We start from the raw sequence: 19,617 nt of genomic DNA, 5'->3' as shown, positions 1-19,617 counted from the left end.
TTATTTGCAGAGACGATGAATACAGTTATCGAGAATTACTACGGATCTACCCAACATCGGCAGTAATTTACCGGCGCAAATCAATTTGAATTATTCAATTTAAGCTATATTACCTCTTTTTAACATAACCTTTTTCCTTTACGAGCCAGTCGGGTATGGCACTCCAAGAGTCATGCCGCCATCGACTGACAACAGTTGTCCAGTAATCCACTGCGAGCCGGGCATGCAAAAGAATAGGGCAGCCTCGGCGATATCATCTACTCTGCCTAATCTCGGCCAGGGCGTGGCCTTCTTCATCATACCCACAATGTCCTTGTCCTCGATGTTTCCACGCGCCATGCCAGTGGCAACAACACCGGGAGCAATGGTGTTGATGTTAATCGAGTCCTTAGCGTGGTCAGTAGCACCGGCACGGCCCATGTGGTTGATGAGCGCCTTTGTCGATGCGTACGCGTTCTCTCCGGGGAACGAAAAATGTCCTGCGCACGATGAGATGTTTACAATGCGGCCGCGCGAACCCCAGGCCTCGTCAATGTCCTGCTTCAGGAACTGCTTGATTGCAAGACGAGTGCACTTGGATGTGCCCATCGCGTTAACGGAAAGCATCTTAGCCCAAAGCTCGTCGTCCTCATCGACAAGATCTCTAAAGGGAGCCCAGTAGCCAGCACAATTGACGTTGATATCAATGCGGCCGTATGTCTAAAACACACACAACTGTCAGTACGCTACTACTACTAGATCGATCTGTATATTTAATTTGTAGCAATATTCAGCTAAAACACACCTCAAGAGCCTTCTCAAAGGCAGCCTCAATCTCGGGAATAACAGAGATATCGACCTTCTGGAAGATGGCGCTGCTACCGAGTTGCTCAACAAGCTGTGGTGTGGTGAGGTGAAGATCCTTCTCAAAGCCCTTTGGGTTGGGCTTCTCGAAGAGGTCGCAGCAGACAATTTTTGCACCCTGGCGCGCGAGAAGGACCGAGATGGCGCGGCCCATGCCGGAAGAGGCGCCAGTAACGACAGCCACTTTGCCTTCGAGAGCAGAAGAAGTAGACATTGTGAAGATAGTGATGCAGGGGCGTAGTGAGTCGAGTGAGTTGACTGCCAAACGGATGACGATTGCGGCAGTGAACAGCTGCAGACGGTAGTTTACTTAAAAGGGACTCCGCAGACCCCGCAATATGACGTCCGTGCGGCTGCGGAGCATAATCGCTGCAATCTTCCCTGTGCTCCAATGAGTGCTCGCCAATAACTTGCATATGACCCGAAAAGAGTCCGAGTCGAATCTCACATGACTTCGTCATGGATTCCTGCCTTTTAAGATCTCTCCCCGCTTCATTTTTTGCTCTGAGCTAACGTCTCGTCGTCTATCGTCTGTCACTATGGACTTTGCTCAGGACCCCACAAAGCTCGCCATCGGCCTTTTCGTAGCCGTCCTTGCCTTGGGCGTCTACCGCTTGCTTCAAGTTGGCAAGCGGGCACCTGGAATGCCCCCAGGCCCACCTACGTTGCCCATTCTGGGTAACTTTCACCAGATTCCTTCCACTGGACTCTACAGACAGTGAGTTGATTGCTTTTCTCTTTTTTAATTTTATATCATCGAGCATGTCCTAACTCTGCTATGCCTCAAGATTCCGCGAATGGGCAAAGGAATACGGCCCAATTTATTCTTTGAAATTTGGTACTTCAAATGTCATTGTCATTACTGACAAGAAAGCTGTACATGATCTCCTCGATAAGAAGGGTGCCATTTACTCTGATCGCCCACCCAGTTATGTTGGAAAGCTACTTACCCAGGGTGACCATATCGCCCTTGAGCAGATGGATGCTGTCTGGCGTGAGAAGCGAAAAGTTATATCGCATAATTTCTCGCCCAAAAATCTTGACGAGAAGCATTTCCTTGTCCAGGAAGCTGAGTATGGTTCTGTTTGTATCTCGATTTATATTTTGTAGTGTGTCCTAACCTTTTCTCTTTTTAGGGCCGCCGTTTTGATGAATGATCTTCTTAACGATCCTGAAGGCTTCTTCGATCATGTGCGTCGTTACACTTCTTCGGTAGCGTCCGCTCTTGCCTTTGGCCACCGTGGCCCTACTTTTGATTCCTTTTGGGGACACGCTGTCTATGATGTCATGGATCGGTGGACCGAGGCCATGGAGGCCGGTGCCAATCCACCTGTTGATGAATACCCTATCCTGAAATTGATTCCTAAGCAGCTTGCCTTCTGGAAACGTCGCGCCATTGCTGCTGGTGTTATCTTTGATGCTGTTTGGGGAAAGGCTCGTAACATAGTTGAAGAGCGTAGAAAGAAGGGCGACCACCGTGACTGCATCATGGATCATTTGATCGATGAGTACGATGCCAAGGGATGGCCGATGTCGCAGCATGCTTTTAACAACCTGGTTGGTGAAGTCGTTGAGGGTGCCGCTGATACTACTGCTGCACAGCTTTTGACTTTGATTCTTGCCTTTGCCACCCACCCACATGTTCAGGAGAAGGCACGGAAAGAGATCGATGCTCTCTGTGGTCCTGATAAACCGCCCAAGTTCTCAGACTTCAAGGATCTGCCTTATATCAATCAGATTATCAAGGAAGGTGTGCGATGGCGTCCGGTCGCTGTTACTGGTTTGCCGCATCGTGTTCGTGAAGACGATTGGTACAACGGCATGTTCATTCCTAAAGACTCTACTGTCTTCCTTGCTGTCTGGGCTATTCACCACACTGAATCACTCTATCCAGATGAGGACGAATTCAAGCCAGAGCGCTTTGACGGATTCAATCGTCTTGCAAACGATTACGCTGGATCATCTGACTACAGCAAGCGTGATCATTACGTTTACGGTGCTGGACGTCGTTTGTGCCCTGGTATTCATCTTGCTGAGCGTAACATGTGGCGTATTGCCTCTAGGTTGTTGTGGGGTTACACTATCGAGGAACCTATTGACCCGGAGACAGGAAAGGTGCAACATCTGGATACTAGCAGGTACAACGCTGGCATTCTCCAGGCCCCGTTACCCTTTAAGGTCAAAATCACACCGCGTAGCCCTCAGCATGAGGCTACTATGCGCAAGGAGCTTGCTGGTGCTTTGAAATTTTTAGAGGCATGGAATTGAGGGGCACCAAGGGTATAACTATTTTTGATTTAGGATTAGGCTACATAATAGGTTACTTGAGAACAATAACATTTATAGGAATGAGTAAGCACAAATTTATGAGCTGGATTATTCACATACTTGTTTTTGAAAAGCTTGAGTAAAAACCTGTAGCTGAAAAATAGAGGAGCCTGCGTACTAAGCCGGTGATTTGTGTAATTAAATGTTAAATAAAGTTATGACAAATCGGGACGCAAACGTAAACATGAGATGATGCTGAGTTATTGTAGCTTCGCATACTCTCGGATACATTGGACAAGTCAATAACAAATATAATAAAAATTGCTGCTCTGATAAGAACTTGTAGCTAAGAATGTTGGTCTAGTGATCGGTGTGGTGTAGTGGTCCTGACAATCAACCGTGACTTAGCTACTACAAATCGATCTTGCTCGATTTCGCAAGATAACAGGAAGCGCCAGCGACATCATGAGAATCCTGACGGTATAGGTCAAAGTATCATCAGGAAAACTTCCGGATGGTATCAGTAGCTGGTTTCAGCGTAGTTCGTCAGGATGCTTAAAAGCGTATTTTAAAGCGCAGCGATTTTAATACAAGTATAATGACGATCTTTTGCTCTTTAGCTCCCAGATTAAAGGGCCACGCAATATATCACCAACTTGTATATATATTCTTCGCAAAGACAATTTTCTTACGGTTCTAATCAAAGACTTATATATTATCTGTACTGCGCTAAGTATTTTGTAGATCGCAAATATCGTGACGCCAACAGGTATATCATTATAAGAATATTAGATCTATTTACTGTCGCCTCATCTGCAATGCTTTGCGGCCGGTAGTAAGTATTAATTTCTGCTTCATCAATCAATTTAACAAGTAATACAACATGTGCTTTGGTGAGCTATAAAAGAAAGGGGAATTGCCGTCGAATCTCTGTCGTTGCATTATTCATGTTTTGCTCCAAAGTTCAATCAATACCCTTAAGAATCTAATGCTAAATACACATTGATACACGGTATATATGCCAGTGCTCTATATTAAGCCCCTCGATCTTGTCGTTTTGGTTAATATCAATGAAAATGAAAGAATTGCCAAACGGAATCTATTCAGCAAGGAATATAGCCACACCCTGGTTTTTCAATCTAAAGCTATAGTAGTAAGTTTTTAACAAAAGAAATTTGATAAACTGTATGAAACGTATCAGTTTTGCTCAAACTGGAGGACAACCTTCCTCTGAGAAAAAAAATACCTTCACGGCATTTGAATTTCATGACTTGCAGAAGAGGCCCTCGCGTATTATACTGTTTCATTATGCTCTTGCGCGCTAAGCAGAAAACTTTAATAGTGCAACGTATTGCAGTAGGGTTGTCGTAAAAAAAAATTTATTTTCTTGATTAATTATATATTATTAAATGGAGAAACTTGCAGATAATCAATTATCGGCTCAATTACTGTCTAGCGTCTACAGATAAATACTCTGAAACATTTTATGGCAAGAATTTATATTAGTCACATTCGGGGAAAATCACACACAGAAAATCAAATCACGGCAAAACATTGGAAAGAAAAAATTTAAAGTAAAGACCAATCTCTAGATCTGATCCTACTAAGTCAGCAGTCAAAAGAAGAATTAATTCTTTTCATTGGGTTCGGAAGCGGGAGCATTTTCAAAGTGCAGATTTCCCTGCTTCAGCATGGCTTCCGCGACAGCCTCAGCCGAGTTAAGCTCAAGAGCAACGTGATCTCCAAACTTCTTATTGATTTCCTCAAGTGTAAGACCGGCAGTCTACAGTTTTTTCAAGTTAGCAATATTTCTTAAACTTTGTTAATGAACTGGACTAACCTCGGGGCATACGAAAATAATCGCAGTTGTGGCGACGATGCAAGTGGCAATCATACAAAAATAGTATTTCCAACCAATGGAAGCAAATGCTGTAGTAGCCGGACTAGTAAATGCAATAGCCGTGGCAAAAAAAGAGCCTAATCCAAAGGTTCCGCCATAACTTCGCAAGTGTGTGGGCCAGATTTCTGATACGTAGACATATCCAGCACAATCCACAGTAGAGCCATAGAACACAATGAAGAGAAAAAACATAGCAACGGCTCCATTAGTTCCTGATTTACTGTGACCATCGAGGTAATACTTCTGCAGTACAGCTTCACAAATCAGGGTCGCCGTGGTAAGGTAGCCACCAACGACAAGAAGAGGTTTGCGACCAACCCGATCCATCAGGAAAGCGTTGAAAAAGGCTCCAATGACTCCGCAGACGGTCCAGACAATAGACAACGACAACTGCAACACAGCACTGTAGCCTAGCGCGGCAAATAGGGTGGGAGTAAGATTGGCAATGACAAGAATACCGGTAGACTGTCCCATGACCCAAGTCAGTACTGAACAGAAGGCGCGGTGTCTGAGATGCGGGGTTCTGAAAATGTAAATGTAACCTCGAGGAAGTGTCCTGTCTTCTATAATCTGGGCGCGAATTTGAGCCATCTCAGCAGCAGCAATTGATGCTTCCGGGTCTTCAGGGGTTTGGTTCAAACCCTTTAGAATTTTCCATGCCTCATCATATCGCTCCTGCTCACAAAGCCATCTAGGTGATTCTGGAAGGAAAAATAGAGATCCAACAAGAAGTAAAGCAAAGAATGTAAGCATCACAAACTGGAGTCTCCACTGATAAGATTGCTTGACAAAATGAAAAGCCAAAGCCATGACGGACGAAGTAATATAAGCATAAATGATTGAAATAGCATGATTCGACACTAGCATCCCGCGTAAATGGGGAGGCGAAATCTCGCTCATGTACACCGGACAGTTTGCAAGTAGCATTCCAGCACCAATACCGCCGGTAGTGCGAAAAACAGTGAACATTGCAACATTCACCGAGCCAGCCTTCAGAGCAGCAGAAACTGTTATGAGCACTGCAGCAGTTCCAGTAGCAGCCTTTCGGCCCCATCTGACCGAAATAGGAGCCTGAATGACGGCGCCCACAAAACCACCACCGAGGAAGCTAAAAAGATTAGAGAAATCAGCATGCTAAAATTTCAAAAAAGATATCCAGCCAGACTCGCACCCTCCGATTATTCCGCCAATAACTGAATCAGGATTAGACCCGCTCAGAAATTTAAGAATAAACGATTCTTGAGCAAATGAACCCGCAGTAACATTGTTTGCATAACCAAACACAAAACTACCCAATCCGGCAACAAGAATAGCCTAGATATCGACAACGATTAGTGCATTGCAGGCAAAAAAGGAATAGGAGGAAAACCATACCATAATGTTGCTGCGCGTCAAATGCTGGCGACGTAAAGCAATATGGACATTATCGATGCTTTCTTCGGTACGATTTTCAATATCAAAAGATTGTGCCATGTTTATTCTGTAGTGAGCCAGACCTACAGAGTGGATTGTGGAGGATATGTGTCCGTTAAATACACCTTCCGGATCATCATCATTACCCCGCAATCTGTGCGCACAACTCGCCAACTATCAGCATAAAAAATAAGCTTGCATATAGTGAGTAGGTGCAATAGAGCAATGAGCAATCCGAGACCCATACTGGTTTAGATTAGACTTCGTCCAAGACGCGGGGAAGTTGACCGCAATAACTTCGGGGCACAGCGCTGAGCGTTATGCATTTGGTTTGGGAATACGCTTGAAGGTTAAGTAAAAACAATGGGTTCTAGCTAAACCTTATTGTGTTGTGCTACTGACCAGTTGGTCCGCAGGAGACCTGAGCCGATAGCAACGCGCGGGGAACTATGGATGATCACAGTCCTCTGCGCCACAATAGGCACAACTAGACTTAATTAAAAATTACCGAAATTATACGGGATCTTGTATCAATTTAACATTAAGCAAACAAACAGCAGGTTCAGCCCGTAATCACTTGTTAAGCGTACTTTTCCCCCTGCACATCCTGAGTAACTTCCGTCGGCGCATTTTCAAAATGCATGTTGCCTGCCTTCATCATAGTAGACGCAATGGCGTCGGCGGAGCTCAAGTCGAGAGCTACGGTATCGCCAAACTTCTTGTTGATCTCCTCCAAAGTGAGACCAGCAGTCTAAATAAGAAAAATGTGTCAGCGCGACTTTCTCGAAAAATACAGATTAATATAGCTATTAGTAGCATACCTCCGGACAGACAAACGCGATCACAGTAGTAGAGATAACGCAAACCGCCACCATCGGGAAGTAATATTTCCAACCGATTGCAGCAAAAGCAGTCGATGCCGGGGTGATAAAGGCGAGCGCAAGAGAAAAAAAGGAGCTGAGTCCAATGGTAGCTCCATAGCTGCGTAAATGTGTAGGCCAAACCTCGGAGATATAAACGTATGAGGCACAGTCGATTGTAGATCCATAAAAGAAAATGAAGAGAAAGTACATGGCTACTGCACCGCTGGTGCCAGCTTTACTGTGGCCGTCGAGATAGTACTTTTGTAGCACGGCTTCAACAATAAGAGTTGTCGTGCACAGATAGCCTCCAGTTACTAGCAGCCGAACGCGGCCCACGCGATCCATAATAGCCGCATTGACGTAGCATCCGATCATTGCGCAAATACACCAGACGATAGCCAGCGCAAGTTGCAAAACAGTTCCATAGCCTAGAGTAGCAAATAGAGTGGGCGTTAGATTGGCAATGACAAGCATGCCCGTAGACTGTCCCATCACCCAGACAAGAATAGAGCAAATTGCTCGATGTCGCAGATGAGGCGTTTTAAATATGTAGATATAGCCTCTGGGCAATATTCTTTCCTCCATAATCTGGGCGCGGATCTGGGCCATCTCTCCGGCGGCAATAGTAGCCTCAGGATCTTCCTCCGTTCTATTAAGGTTTCTAAGAATAATCCAAGCTTCGTCGTACCTCTCCTGCTCACAGAGCCATCGGGGAGACTCGGGCAAGAAATATAACGAACAGAGAAGCATTAGCCCACAGGCGGTCAGCATGATAAACTGTAGTCTCCATTGATAAGGTTTATCAACAAAGTTAAATGCGAGAGCAAAGCATGACGAGAATGTATAAGCATACACAATGGAAATTGCGTGGTTGCCAACCAGCATACCACGCAGATGAGGAGGCGCAATTTCACTCATGTATACTGGACAGTTGGCAAGAAGCATACCGGCTCCAACACCTGTGAAGCTTCGAAAGACGGTAAACATTGCTGCATTAACAGAGCCTGCGTCTAATGCCGCAGAAACAACAATAAACATTGCGGCTGTTGCAGTAGCTACTCGTCGTCCCCATCTGTTAGAAATTGGAGCCTGGATAATCGCACCAACAAAACCACCACCGAGAAAACTGTAGACCATGATTAGTACTAAAGCCTTCAATTACAGACACGCAAAAAAAAAAGAAACGTACCCTCCAAGAATTCCATTCACGACAGAGTCAGAGTTGCTGCCGCTAAGAAACTTTGCAATAAAAGTAGTCTGAGCAAATGATCCTGAAGTAGCATTGTTTGCATATCCAAAAGTGAAGCTTCCTAGACCGGCTAGCAAAATTGCCTGAAATTAACAACATAATGTTAGTAAAACATTTCGGGATTGAGCTCTTGATTACGTAAGCGCACCATAATGTTTGCAAACGTCAACCGCTGTCGGTGATTGACATGGACCCCGACATCGGCTGGATTCACGTCACTACTGGATTTAATTTTTGTGTTGAGGTTAAGCATAGTGAACACAGTGGAAACGGTACGGGAGTGCGTAGAGATAAATTATGTCAAAGGATTGTGTTCTAATATGCCCCTTTTTATTCTGGACACCCCGCATCTGAGAGATAAACTTACTTTCCCCACATTATTTCATGTGCGGACAGTTGCACTAGCCAGGTATCAGCCTAGCCGCCTGTGGCTCATAGCGCGACGTAACCGTTCTAGTTCAGAGCGGACCAACTTCGGTACTCAATCACACACGCGAGCGCAAATGTAAGCTACGTAATAGGCCAATCAAGACTGGTAACAGAGAACTCTAAAGCATGCAGGGTTGCATATATATGTAATGGTATGTCAGATAGCTGAATCAGCAGTCAGAATCCATACCCTCTAGGAGAACAAAAAGGATTAACAAAAAAATGCAAATAATAATGGGTCTCTGCTATATTGAAGCTGCTTTGTACTGTGATTGAATAATGGAATTTGTCCACAATCACAAAGTGTGACAATTAATGGAGTTTAACGCCGATTTAATCTCACTTTTGTAGACTGCTCGCAATTTTGGATCATGCGCTAGATAGGTAGCCGCTTAAGAGAGCTGTAGTGGACCTTGAATGAGTAGCCTGTAGATATAACCTACAGCAGAAGGGCAGTATATGTCGATGACAGAAACATAAGGCATATGTAAAAATGCTGAGCCCAAAGAGTTCAGCAATGAGTCCGGCGGATAACCAGATCCAGATAGAAGGTAAACTTAACTCGTCTCGTTATGTCTGACTTGGACCACTCAGCCGGCTTGCTATCAAAATTAGTGCAACTTGCATACCTGACTACGAGTGAAGGAAGAGTCGTCAGCATTTAAAAGGCTTATATGCTGACCGTCAGAAGTTTCGCCGCCGAAGTGCGCTCGAGCTGGGATTGAAGAGCCAGGAGAGATAGATCGATGGGCAGACTGGGACCGCAAACCATAAAATACCGAGTAGGAATGGCGGGACTGCTGGCCGTCAAGAAGCTTTATGTGGCAAAAAGCTGGTCTGGAGCAGTTCTCTAGCTAGTAATTGGACAGTGTAGAAGCTCTTGTCAGAGAGACCCACTCAAAACCCATCCAAATCCAGCACCGGAGGTGGCGTGCAGCGGCACAGTGCGTGGCGCGACCAGTTAGGGGATACTGCAAAGCCTCACCACGCAAGAATTAGAGAAACCTAAACGTAAGTTCGGAGCAATTATATTTTGTCGTTATTTCAACTGGAGAAATTCGCCCCTGTGATTAATCTATTTAGACTCATTGTCCGTTCCTAGTTAAAGCTCAGCTATATTCGATAATTACCTTCAATCGCACAACTAAAGAAGTGCCATTGAACTTCATCGCATTAGCTTGGATGATTGAAGCTACCATGTCGGGCTTCAATAGAGACTAAAAACTTTTAGAGCATCGTCACTTTCGCACAACATCACAGCAGTTTAAGGAAAGGATGATTTGAAGATTTTTTTTTGAGGTTTTCCTTGCCGCTTACAGACCATATCATTAGTGGGCCTTCTATATGTCTTTTCTGCGGCGTTGGCGCTGACAACAGGAAGCGCTGGCACAGTCGGCGCACAATGATCAAGGAAAAAGTAATAGCCCACATGTAGAATTGAAAAAGCAGAAGAGAAAGAAAATTTAAAAAAATTCATAATACAGAAATTTTTTCTACAAGCCACGGTGATTTCAAAGGTCTATAAGGGCGGGCATCCCCAAATTGTCACACTTTCAGCACTTTTGAATTCCTTCCACACTGACCTCGCGCGACATTTCAATGTTAACGGCAGATTTTTGACAGAGGTCTAAATATTATGTAATCTAATGCCCCATGCTTCCCCTTATACTGCTAGTGCAATTGGCATGCAAATGTTAATCTGCTAAGAAAGGATGTACTACCAAAATATATTCATCATTCATGTATAGTATTTAAAAGCAGCAGTCTAACTACTTCTACTAGTATACAATGAAAAAAGATTCCAGTTTTATTTTCTCGAAGCAGCGCGGTGTCACGAGTGATTTATGCTATGCAGCAATTTGCTGGCATATCTGCTATATGCTGCACCATGACGTTATTATTGGTCTCAGCCCTACTACGGACTACATCATAGTGAGCCCCTACTAGGAAAATAAAAGAGAAATTAGACTAGTAAATAATATATTGATAAGCAGCTACTTTAATTGTTAGTAGGTCTCAATAAAATAGCCAAGCGAGAGGAGAAAATTACGCTAATACCTTTACGATAACTTGATACTGCAAATACAGATATACTAGCATACATATATATGTACAATGAGCTACAGCACTATACCGCACCGCTTGACTTATCTACATACAAGTTGTGTACACGCCAGACGGCTGACTGACTTGAGAGCGGCGAGGCGATGATTCGATCTATTACCCTAACCAGCAAATCTACCCCGCATATTGATGGTCAAAGCATTTCTTGCCGAAATCGGCCCGCATATTAGTCACATTAAGTTTTCGACAAATAAATTTGTGTCGATTTGTTGTAGAACGAATTTATTTTGTAACAGATTTTATTAAATCCTACTCTAACTGATGTGTTGCACATATTTGAGGTGATAATAATCCCCTATGTATACTTCAGTAGATACTACAACTAGGACAAGTGCCAAAATGCTGAATATTCGAGGAGGTTTAGCTAACTTGTCGGCTAACGCGTCCCAATCGTCAACGCGATGCGCATCAGATGGTATTAGCAACTCTACGGACTGGATAATTATAAATCGAAAATCAGCTGGAAGTATGCAAGCTCTGCATGCATAACCTCTAACTCTCAATTATAAAATTATTTTTTATAAGCAAGTGGAAAAAGTTGCAGGATAAAACATCATTTATCTCAGCGTTATCAAGTCACAAAGTCATTCTTTCGTAAACCAATAGCACGTATTCATCTCACTCTTCATAAATTTTTGGACCAGATATTTCTGATCATTCCTTACACAAGCTGGAGGGCAGAATAAAACACAATTTAATTTAATTGAAGTATATTCACGATTGACTCCAGCCTTCACATATCAGGCCTCAGGCTGGACCTCAGCTGCTAGCTCCACTGATTAGCTGCGTTTCTTCTCTAAAATCTCACGCAAGATATACTTAATCATCAGTTCTATCTAGTTAAGTATTGGACCATCCAAAATTGAGCACAGAAGACTTGGCAATAAGGCAATCAGTAAAAATCTTTGTGTTGTTACCATCATGTAGCTAGCAAGTTTTATCAATCGTTGTCTATGTCGTGTGACACATCGCACTGACTTTCAGAAGAGAGAATATATTGCGAGCTGCCGCCCCTCACACAGTACTGCTCACTACAAAAATTTTCGGACGGACAGATTAGATGTTTCTGAATACCTGAATTATTTTTTTTTTCTGCTCGTCCGCTGAATACGAGTGTAGAGGACATTGTATCGTCGTGCATGGCGTGGGCCAGGGTGCGAGAGCCGCAGCCAAATACTTGAGGCGGAGGACGCACTTTGTCGAACGCCAATGCAGCTGAAGTTATTTTCGGATTAATATTCGGCAAAAGCTATATATTTTTACTTATGTAATCTTGTGAAGTTAGCCTATAATACACTATTAGAAATTAAGTCAGAGTTGGTCGCGAGTCTGTCGTTCATCGATCAACAGTACATTTTCGGATGTTTGTCGAACTAAATCGACCGCTCCTGAAGATCTCATCACACAGTACGCGGAACCCCCGCATTGATCTGATACATCAATGCTAGAATTATTATGTTAAGCCGTGAATTTCGCAACTATTTAGCTGCGCCTGATTCCCGCTTCAATATCATCTTCCATCTGAAATCAATTTAGCAAACGACAATGGTATCCTACAACAGTTTGACTTACTTGCTTCTTGCTTGCGCACCAGCTCTGGTGAGTGCTCAGAATGCAAAGGCTGCGGTCGTACTCAGCGACAACTACCGTACGGTGGCACCTCCAAACGATGCTTTTGCTCAGAATTCTTCGCATGTATTTGTCTCAACCACTGTCATGTTTTCGATTGCTATATTTTTCCTTGTGGTTGCTTCTTATGATTGCAGGAAATTCAATTCATCAATTCCTAGAGCAATGATCTTTGGTGCTGCTCCTTGTGTTATTCCCGAGGCAATCGACAACTATCTTGCAGGATGTTACTGGTCTCAATCTCATGATCCTAACAAGCTTATGTTTTTTTTGATGGGTCGCGAATTTGACTACTATGTCGCTATTATGTGGTGGGCTTTTGGTGCCATTCTCGGATATGTTTTATACGCTGCCTTGCTGCGTGAGGTTAAAACTGGTACCCTATGGGTGTGCTTGGCCTTGTCAGGTGTAGCTGACATCATTCTCGAGGAGATTCTCTTGGGCTATGGTGGCATTTATACGTACTTTGGTCATCAGCCTATGGTATTGATCAAGAATTTCCCCTGGTGGTGGCTGTTCTCCAATGTGTCTTCCTTGTTCCTAAGTGTTGCTTTGGCATATCGCTACCGTCAGTGGTTTGAGGGCTGGAGAAGTGCATTTATTCTTGCATTGATGCCTTTCTGCTACATTGGAGGCTTTACTCTTACTGCAATGCCGACCATCTTTGCGATTCAAGGCAATTTCTCGGCTCCTGTCTCTGAGGCATGCGGCGTCTTCACTTCTGTTATGGGAATCATCCAAGCTGGTACTATTATCAATCTTATCTTGGACCGTGACCCGTACGATTTGTCGTATTCTCCTGCCTCTGTCAAATTAGCAAACGGTAAGGATACTCTGAACGGAAAGTACGGTAATGCTTACGCGAATGGTAACGGTGTGGCCGCCAAGGGAAAGCCTAAGGCGTAACCAATCAGACGATTTTGAGAACCTCTGAAGTAATCCATGAATTTTATTCCTTGCTACAAAAGAATTGTAGGAAGACCTAGCTTTCTGATGTAACAAAATAAACACTCTTTTGGAGCAAAATAATTTTGTTTTATGTTCGGTTGTGATCTAGTGGCAGGGCAGGTATGCAAACTATTCTTCCAATAAAAAAAATACTTTTAGGGTTATTATTAGATTTTCTTGGTATCTGCTTGTAAGAGTAGATTACCACAGCATTTTCATATGTTTTTAAAAATCTTTCCCATTCTCGGCACCGAGGCAGCAGCAGCATTTTTGCCAAAAATGTTTTTACAGGAAAACAAGCTAATTGGAAACAGACTCGAGCACCGTTCGGCAGCTTGATGTCTCAGTGAGCTATTAAACCATATAAACAACAGTTTAGTGAACGATCCCCGGATTTAAGAATTTGAGCTGCATCGCTTATTTTATACGATTGTGCGCGTACCCGTGCGTTGACTCCGGTCAGTCAGTGGAATTTGTATATTAGAAACTCCTAGGCTGCCAATGGCTCCTCCCAAATATCCATTTGTGGACCATACTGGTCATTACAATGTCATTATAAAAGAGTTCTGTATGATCGCTGAATAAAACGGGCTAATTTCGGAAGAATTGTCATAAATATTATATCATCTCCACAATCTCTGCATACTACGCTCAGCGCCCGGGCTCGCACTCTACTCTCCAGAACCTCTGGCCAAAAGGTGGCTTCCCGTGTCAGAAAATAAGCAACAAGAAGAGACTCAAAATGAAATAACCCAAGTATGCACTATTATATTGCCAAGATAAATGGATCGACTGGTAATTCTACTTGGCTACAAATGCTATCACGCTGAAGTATATGCAGAGAACTTACAAGCGTCATGAGCGAAACGAATGAAGCTTCGCACAGATGCTGCACTCTTGACTCAGCTGACCTCTAGAAAGCTTTTTATTTGCACCAAGTCCTTAATAAGGTTCTATCCAAAACAATGTTTTTAGTAAACACGAGCCGTGCATAAATTTAAGCAGTAGCAGCAGATGCGCAAGTGGCATACAGAAATAATCTTTCTAACGTTGATGAAACTGTAATCCTTTGCAATTATACCATACAGATTTTCAATTGCGTAAGGGAATTGCAACAACTTTATATTTAATGCTAATTTCATGCAGCATGTTTACTGTGTCATACTACCATAAGTGTCATGGGACCAAAAATATTATTTTTGTATTAATAAAAGCAGGATGGATAGATGCCAATTTCAGGATTAAAGATGTATAAAGTCCACCGACCCTTACCCATAATACTGTTCTGGGATTACCCCGCAGTTGGGAGTTGTAATTAGAATAGCGACTTCTCCGGACGCCGACCGTGGCTCTCTCTGCTCGCAGTATGTATGCTAGACACTCACTTACCTTGTCAGACATAATGAACGATCTGAATTCCGAATTCAGTACACAGCGGGCAAGGTTTGCCTGTGGCGCTTGTCGAAGGTAAGTTTTCTTTTTGCTGGAAACTTGTCGGAACGCACGTACAATATATAAAAGGAGTAAGATACTAAGCAGAATTTGAACAGGAAAAAGATCAAATGGTAGGTTATATGGAGAAGTAGAGCTCTTATAGCGCCAGATTCATTTGCTAATACGAATCAAGTGATCGAACATTGCCGACGTGCTTCGCGTGCGGGAAATTGCAAAAAGAATGCGTTTACCAGACCAAACGTATGAAGCCAGGAGTCAAGATAGGTAAGTATTATCTCATTGAATTGTAAGTCAGATACTAATACGAGCAGTTGGGGTTGATGATAGACTTCAGCCGACTATTAAATCAGAGACCACCAGGAATATTGCGGAGAACTTCGACTTGGAGGAACAGTCGTACTATGATCAAGATGATGTGGACTCATCTTCAGACTCCTCCGACTCAGTGGGAGTTGAGTTTGGATTTGTTAAGGCCTTAAGTCTTTCTTCCATGATTCACCCGATCCACGAAATGATGCTAGAAACTCCGGCCGAATATCAAAACATCCCGTCTAACTCTATCCTCGGCCTGGTATTTGCAGAGAACTTAATAATGGAGACTTGTAATGTATTAGGTGTCTCTATCGCCGTATTTCAAAGCTTGTGAGTGCCAATTTAGCCCAGATACAAAATATCGCAATATGGAAACTGATACTTTTTTTTAGAACAGACTCATATTTTAGCAATATGACCTCATTTTCCTTGTTTCATCAGCCAACCTTTCCACAAAAAATTCAGAATATAAAAAATCCTCTCCATCTCCAGGTCCTGTTTGCCTCAATGTTTTCTTTTTCTGCGCGTTTTATCTCCGGGGATCCCCCAAAAGGAGTGCCGCTACAGCAGAGAGAGTTCGAATCGATAGATTACATGTCGTTTCATGTGCAGGCACTGGAGCTTATTGAAATATCATTGAAACAGGCAGGCGATAACCCCCCTCCGCTTTGCCTTCTGCAAGCTATGGTGTTGAGCACGTTCTGTGAACTGACAAATGGAGTACGTGGTCAAGGATGGAGACTTCTTGGCTCATGTGTTCGATTAGCCTATGAACTGAATCTGCATTTGATTGACTACGATGCCCAGGAGGAGTCTGTCAAAATAGGACAAGATCTATCCCGCTGGACCGCCGATGAAGAAAGGAGGCGATGCTGGTGGGCTATATTCACGATGGATAGTTTCGCAAGTACTATTCGCCGAAATCCAACGGGTATTGACTGGAGTATGATTGAAACTTATCTGCCTGTTGCAGACGAGTTCTGGTTCAATAATCAGTATCAACCAAGCTGCTTTCTCCACAGAGATCCTAGTTATCGCTGCAAGTTACTCAAAATGCGAGGTAACGAGAGCGCAGATGCATGGATGATTGCCATCAATTCGATTATGAGGAATGCGCAGGTTTCGCTTGATGGGAATCTCCAAGGAGTACGTTTCAATGTAGACCCGCATAACAACACAAACCAGCTTTTGCATTATTTTCGAAATTCATTCTTGAAAAAGAAGACAAAGGAAGATTCGATGATGACAAAGTTGCTTATTGAGTCTTTGCAGATTGCGATTGCCTCATTGCCAAATTTCCTCGTTTATCGCGGAGAATACCTTGATTTTAGTAACCCTGACGACACCGAGAGTAGGCGAGCAATGAGTGCAAAGTACAACATTTTTATTACCGTACAACTTGCGCGTTTTATGATATATCACCATTATGGCTTTGATGAAGTTATGACCGGAGCAATTTTTGCTGATACAAGTCAGAAGGGTCACAGTCCGAGCGCTTCACCAGCAAACCAAGGGCCTTTCAAGAACGCGCAAGGATTGCAGACTATTCTTCTGGTTGCAGATGATATTTGTGGCCTTACTACTCGATGCTCCGACGATCACGTAAAGCATGTGAATCCTTTTAATGCTAGTATCATCTGGCTGTCTGCTTCTCTTCAGGTTTTGAGAAGACACTTTGGAAACTATGGTGACCCAAAAGAAATAGCTGCGAAGTGTGACCTGCTTTATGCGACCTGTGAGCGCTTCACGAAATTCTGGCACACACCGTTGGCTTTGCTTGAAAATCTAAACTCTCTTGAGGCACGCATTAGCAAATATCAAGATGCTGCAGCCCTTATGGAAAGTCAAAATGAGAAACGGTTGCGTCAGCGCAAGGGAAGTTCACACTCAAGCAGTACTAAGCGAGACAAGATTCAGCGAGAGCTTCATTCAACACAGCAGAAGATGGGACAATGGTATACTTCTTCGCCAGAGACCTTGCGTCCGCAGAATGACCTAGCGCCAAGCGATAGCAAGTCCGTCACCGAAGGTCTCAGCCCGTCTAGGCATATTTCTCCAGATCCAACCAAGCTGCAACCGGTACACGGTGACATTGAGGCAGACGACGATGACCTGCTATCTTCGTCATTTACGTTTCCGCAGAATTATCTTCCTCCAAACAACACACCTAATGGGGAGTTTTTCACTACTTGGCAAGCTCCTAGCGAAGTAGAAACACAGCGAGACGACCAGTTTGGACGAGATATCTCAGATTTCTTAGCTCTTCAGTAAAATTCGGATGGTTTATTGCAAAAAAACTCATGTTTTATTTGCTTGTAATAAGAATAGTAATAATAATCGCTGGTCGATAGCTTTAGTAGTGTTCAGTAATCCCATAACACCGAAAACAAAAGTTAACGGAATCAAACCAATAATTAAGAAAATAATATCAGAAGATATAAATATGTAAAAAACCAGCTAATATAACAAGAAGCATATGACCAGATAAGATATTAGCACCCAACCGTAAATAAATTAATGATGATCATAAGTTAAAGTAGTACCAACTGCAGGGAGTACCATTGCAATATCATTATAAAAAAAATAAATGGAAATAAATGAAAATACGAGATTTAAGACATACCGTTACTGTGGCGGCGCATTTAGGCGGCACATAAGTATTTCATGCTTTGAAGCCCTCTTCTTCCGTTTCCATTGCTTCCGTTGCTTCCCCTGCTGCATCGCCTGCTTTCCACCTGCTCATTGAACCTGTTGTGCACGGTTGAACAAGCCTTGAGATGAAACTGCTTAACGTCACTGCGGTATCGGTGATTTTGTTAGCGGTGGTGGTCCAGGGTACTTATGATTACACTACGCAATACGGCTTTGAAAAGTTATCGGCGTTGGTTGCGGCGTGCAATGTGACCATTGGTGCAATAACAGCCGAGCTGGTAATTTCAGGCACTGGTCATGTTGCTATTCTTTTAGACATTAGTGAGGATTTGGCGGAAAGTGCGAAGGATGCCATGAATGAATGTTTGGGAGAGAACGGCTTCGGTATTCCAATTGGCAAGAAGTATGATGATTGGAAGGAATTCTTTGTCAGTGACACTTTCAGCATGAGTGGCCCAGACCACTTGTCTAGCAACAGGACATTTACCCACAGAAGCGATGCGTCCATTTATCAACAAGAGATGAACATTAGACCGCAGGACATGTTGGATCTTGGTAGACCCAGAACTGAGTAACCATTCTTTACTATAGTGAACGCGAGGGCTGCGTGGCCTAAGGTGGCGTAACGGGGTCTAAGCCACTCCGATCTCGCTTCTCCCAAAGTGAGCTGACTGTAGGGTCTTTCGATTGCTGCTCGCACTCTGGCTGTGCCGTACTCGAAGCTAGGAGTTTGAGGCCGCTTGCTTCGCGGGCCTGTCAAGAAGCCATAAGCATGCTAGTAATTTAGGTAGAGCGTCTACTCTCACATTGCTTGCTATAATATATATAATTGTCTTAAAATTGTTTCGAGCTGGTTTTGCAGATGTCGTACTAGGCAGGAGACTTTACCTTTCGTGTAGATTTCATAGCTAATAAGTACTTGCCAATATGCTTCTTTACCAGTTTAAATGATGAAGAATGGCACCCATTAGAACTTTCAAGTCTGAAACGCACGATGAAGACTGATTTATTGACAACACAAACCAGCTAATGTTCAGTGTTGTGATGCTGGATCTTGACTACACTATTGTAGTAAGATGAAGGTTATTAATAAACTCGATTCTGGGACGTGCGAAAAGCAACAACGCAGAAATTGCGCGCAAATCTTTCCTGGATGTAGAAAAAGCACAATGGTTTGAGGACTGGCAATGAATAGAGCATCAGTGAGTGTGTCAACTTCTAGAGAGCGACCAACTACTACTCAGACACGTAAAAGCAAGAGTACATTCGGCACAGTCTAACTAGCTAAAGCACGGTAAAATTCATGGAGAGAAAAGAGATAAGGCAGCATCAGAGAGTGTAAAAAGTGCTGTCTGATTAGAGGCAACTGGCTAAGGCAGTTGAAAATATCACTCACAGCAAGAACAAAAAAATGAAACGATGTGAAAGACAATGGAAAGGGTTTAGTAGGGTTTAGTAGGGTTTAGTAGGGTTTAGTAGGGTTTAGTAGGGTTTAGTAGGGTTTAGTAGGGTTTAGTAGGGTTTAGTAGGGT

The 19,617-nt window shown here is 43.4% G+C and overlaps 7 protein-coding genes across 7 annotated transcripts; 4 read left to right on the top strand and 3 right to left on the bottom strand.

Moving 5' to 3' along the window:
• Positions 1 to 92: 92 nt before the first annotated feature.
• V2V93DRAFT_351284 (uncharacterized protein) lies at positions 93 to 1,141 on the bottom strand. The gene is made up of 2 exons (XM_066907979.1): positions 785 to 1,141; positions 93 to 699 (listed from the first exon to the last, which is right to left on the bottom strand). Exons 1-2 carry the CDS (start codon positions 1,055 to 1,057, stop codon positions 139 to 141), a joined length of 834 nt encoding a protein of 277 aa, XP_066763099.1. The 5' UTR covers positions 1,058 to 1,141; the 3' UTR covers positions 93 to 138.
• A 111-nt stretch (positions 1,142 to 1,252) lies between these two features.
• V2V93DRAFT_351282 (putative cytochrome P450 oxidoreductase) lies at positions 1,253 to 3,378 on the top strand. The gene is made up of 3 exons (XM_066907978.1): positions 1,253 to 1,561; positions 1,632 to 1,916; positions 1,980 to 3,378. The coding sequence occupies exons 1-3, from the start codon at positions 1,383 to 1,385 to the stop codon at positions 3,109 to 3,111; spliced, it is 1,596 nt and encodes a 531-aa protein (XP_066763098.1). The 5' UTR covers positions 1,253 to 1,382; the 3' UTR covers positions 3,112 to 3,378.
• Positions 3,379 to 4,616: 1,238 nt separating this feature from the next.
• V2V93DRAFT_376235 (general substrate transporter) lies at positions 4,617 to 6,887 on the bottom strand. The gene is made up of 5 exons (XM_066911689.1): positions 6,672 to 6,887; positions 6,386 to 6,618; positions 6,183 to 6,325; positions 4,952 to 6,119; positions 4,617 to 4,894 (listed from the first exon to the last, which is right to left on the bottom strand). Exons 2-5 carry the CDS (start codon positions 6,482 to 6,484, stop codon positions 4,739 to 4,741), a joined length of 1,566 nt encoding a protein of 521 aa, XP_066763097.1. The 5' UTR covers positions 6,485 to 6,618; positions 6,672 to 6,887; the 3' UTR covers positions 4,617 to 4,738.
• A 17-nt stretch (positions 6,888 to 6,904) lies between these two features.
• Positions 6,905 to 8,814, bottom strand: V2V93DRAFT_376232 (general substrate transporter). Its single transcript, XM_066911688.1, has 4 exons — positions 8,685 to 8,814; positions 8,477 to 8,619; positions 7,246 to 8,413; positions 6,905 to 7,175 (listed from the first exon to the last, which is right to left on the bottom strand). Exons 1-4 carry the CDS (start codon positions 8,787 to 8,789, stop codon positions 7,005 to 7,007), a joined length of 1,587 nt encoding a protein of 528 aa, XP_066763096.1. The 5' UTR covers positions 8,790 to 8,814; the 3' UTR covers positions 6,905 to 7,004.
• A 3,820-nt stretch (positions 8,815 to 12,634) lies between these two features.
• On the top strand, positions 12,635 to 13,624 carry V2V93DRAFT_361389 (uncharacterized protein; the record flags this gene model as incomplete). The annotated part of the gene is made up of 1 exon (XM_066908160.1): positions 12,635 to 13,624. One exon carries the CDS (start codon positions 12,635 to 12,637, stop codon positions 13,622 to 13,624), a length of 990 nt encoding a protein of 329 aa, XP_066763095.1.
• A 1,095-nt stretch (positions 13,625 to 14,719) lies between these two features.
• Positions 14,720 to 17,817, top strand: V2V93DRAFT_376229 (fungal-specific transcription factor domain-containing protein). The gene is made up of 5 exons (XM_066911687.1): positions 14,720 to 15,133; positions 15,217 to 15,231; positions 15,294 to 15,385; positions 15,433 to 15,763; positions 15,826 to 17,817. The coding sequence occupies exons 1-5, from the start codon at positions 15,033 to 15,035 to the stop codon at positions 17,702 to 17,704; spliced, it is 2,418 nt and encodes an 805-aa protein (XP_066763094.1). The 5' UTR covers positions 14,720 to 15,032; the 3' UTR covers positions 17,705 to 17,817.
• Positions 17,818 to 18,210: 393 nt separating this feature from the next.
• V2V93DRAFT_361387 (uncharacterized protein) lies at positions 18,211 to 18,660 on the top strand (the record flags this gene model as incomplete). The annotated part of the gene is made up of 1 exon (XM_066908159.1): positions 18,211 to 18,660. One exon carries the CDS (start codon positions 18,211 to 18,213, stop codon positions 18,658 to 18,660), a length of 450 nt encoding a protein of 149 aa, XP_066763093.1.
• Positions 18,661 to 19,617: the final 957 nt, after the last annotated feature.

The sequence above is a fragment of the Kockiozyma suomiensis genome (assembly GCF_038497685.1).
Source record: "Kockiozyma suomiensis strain NRRL Y-17356 unplaced genomic scaffold V2V93scaffold_19, whole genome shotgun sequence".
NCBI lineage: Eukaryota > Fungi > Ascomycota > Lipomycetes > Lipomycetales > Lipomycetaceae > Kockiozyma > Kockiozyma suomiensis.
The sequence above is the reverse complement of the archived record's forward strand: the minus strand, read 5'-3'. Positions and strand labels throughout refer to the sequence as shown.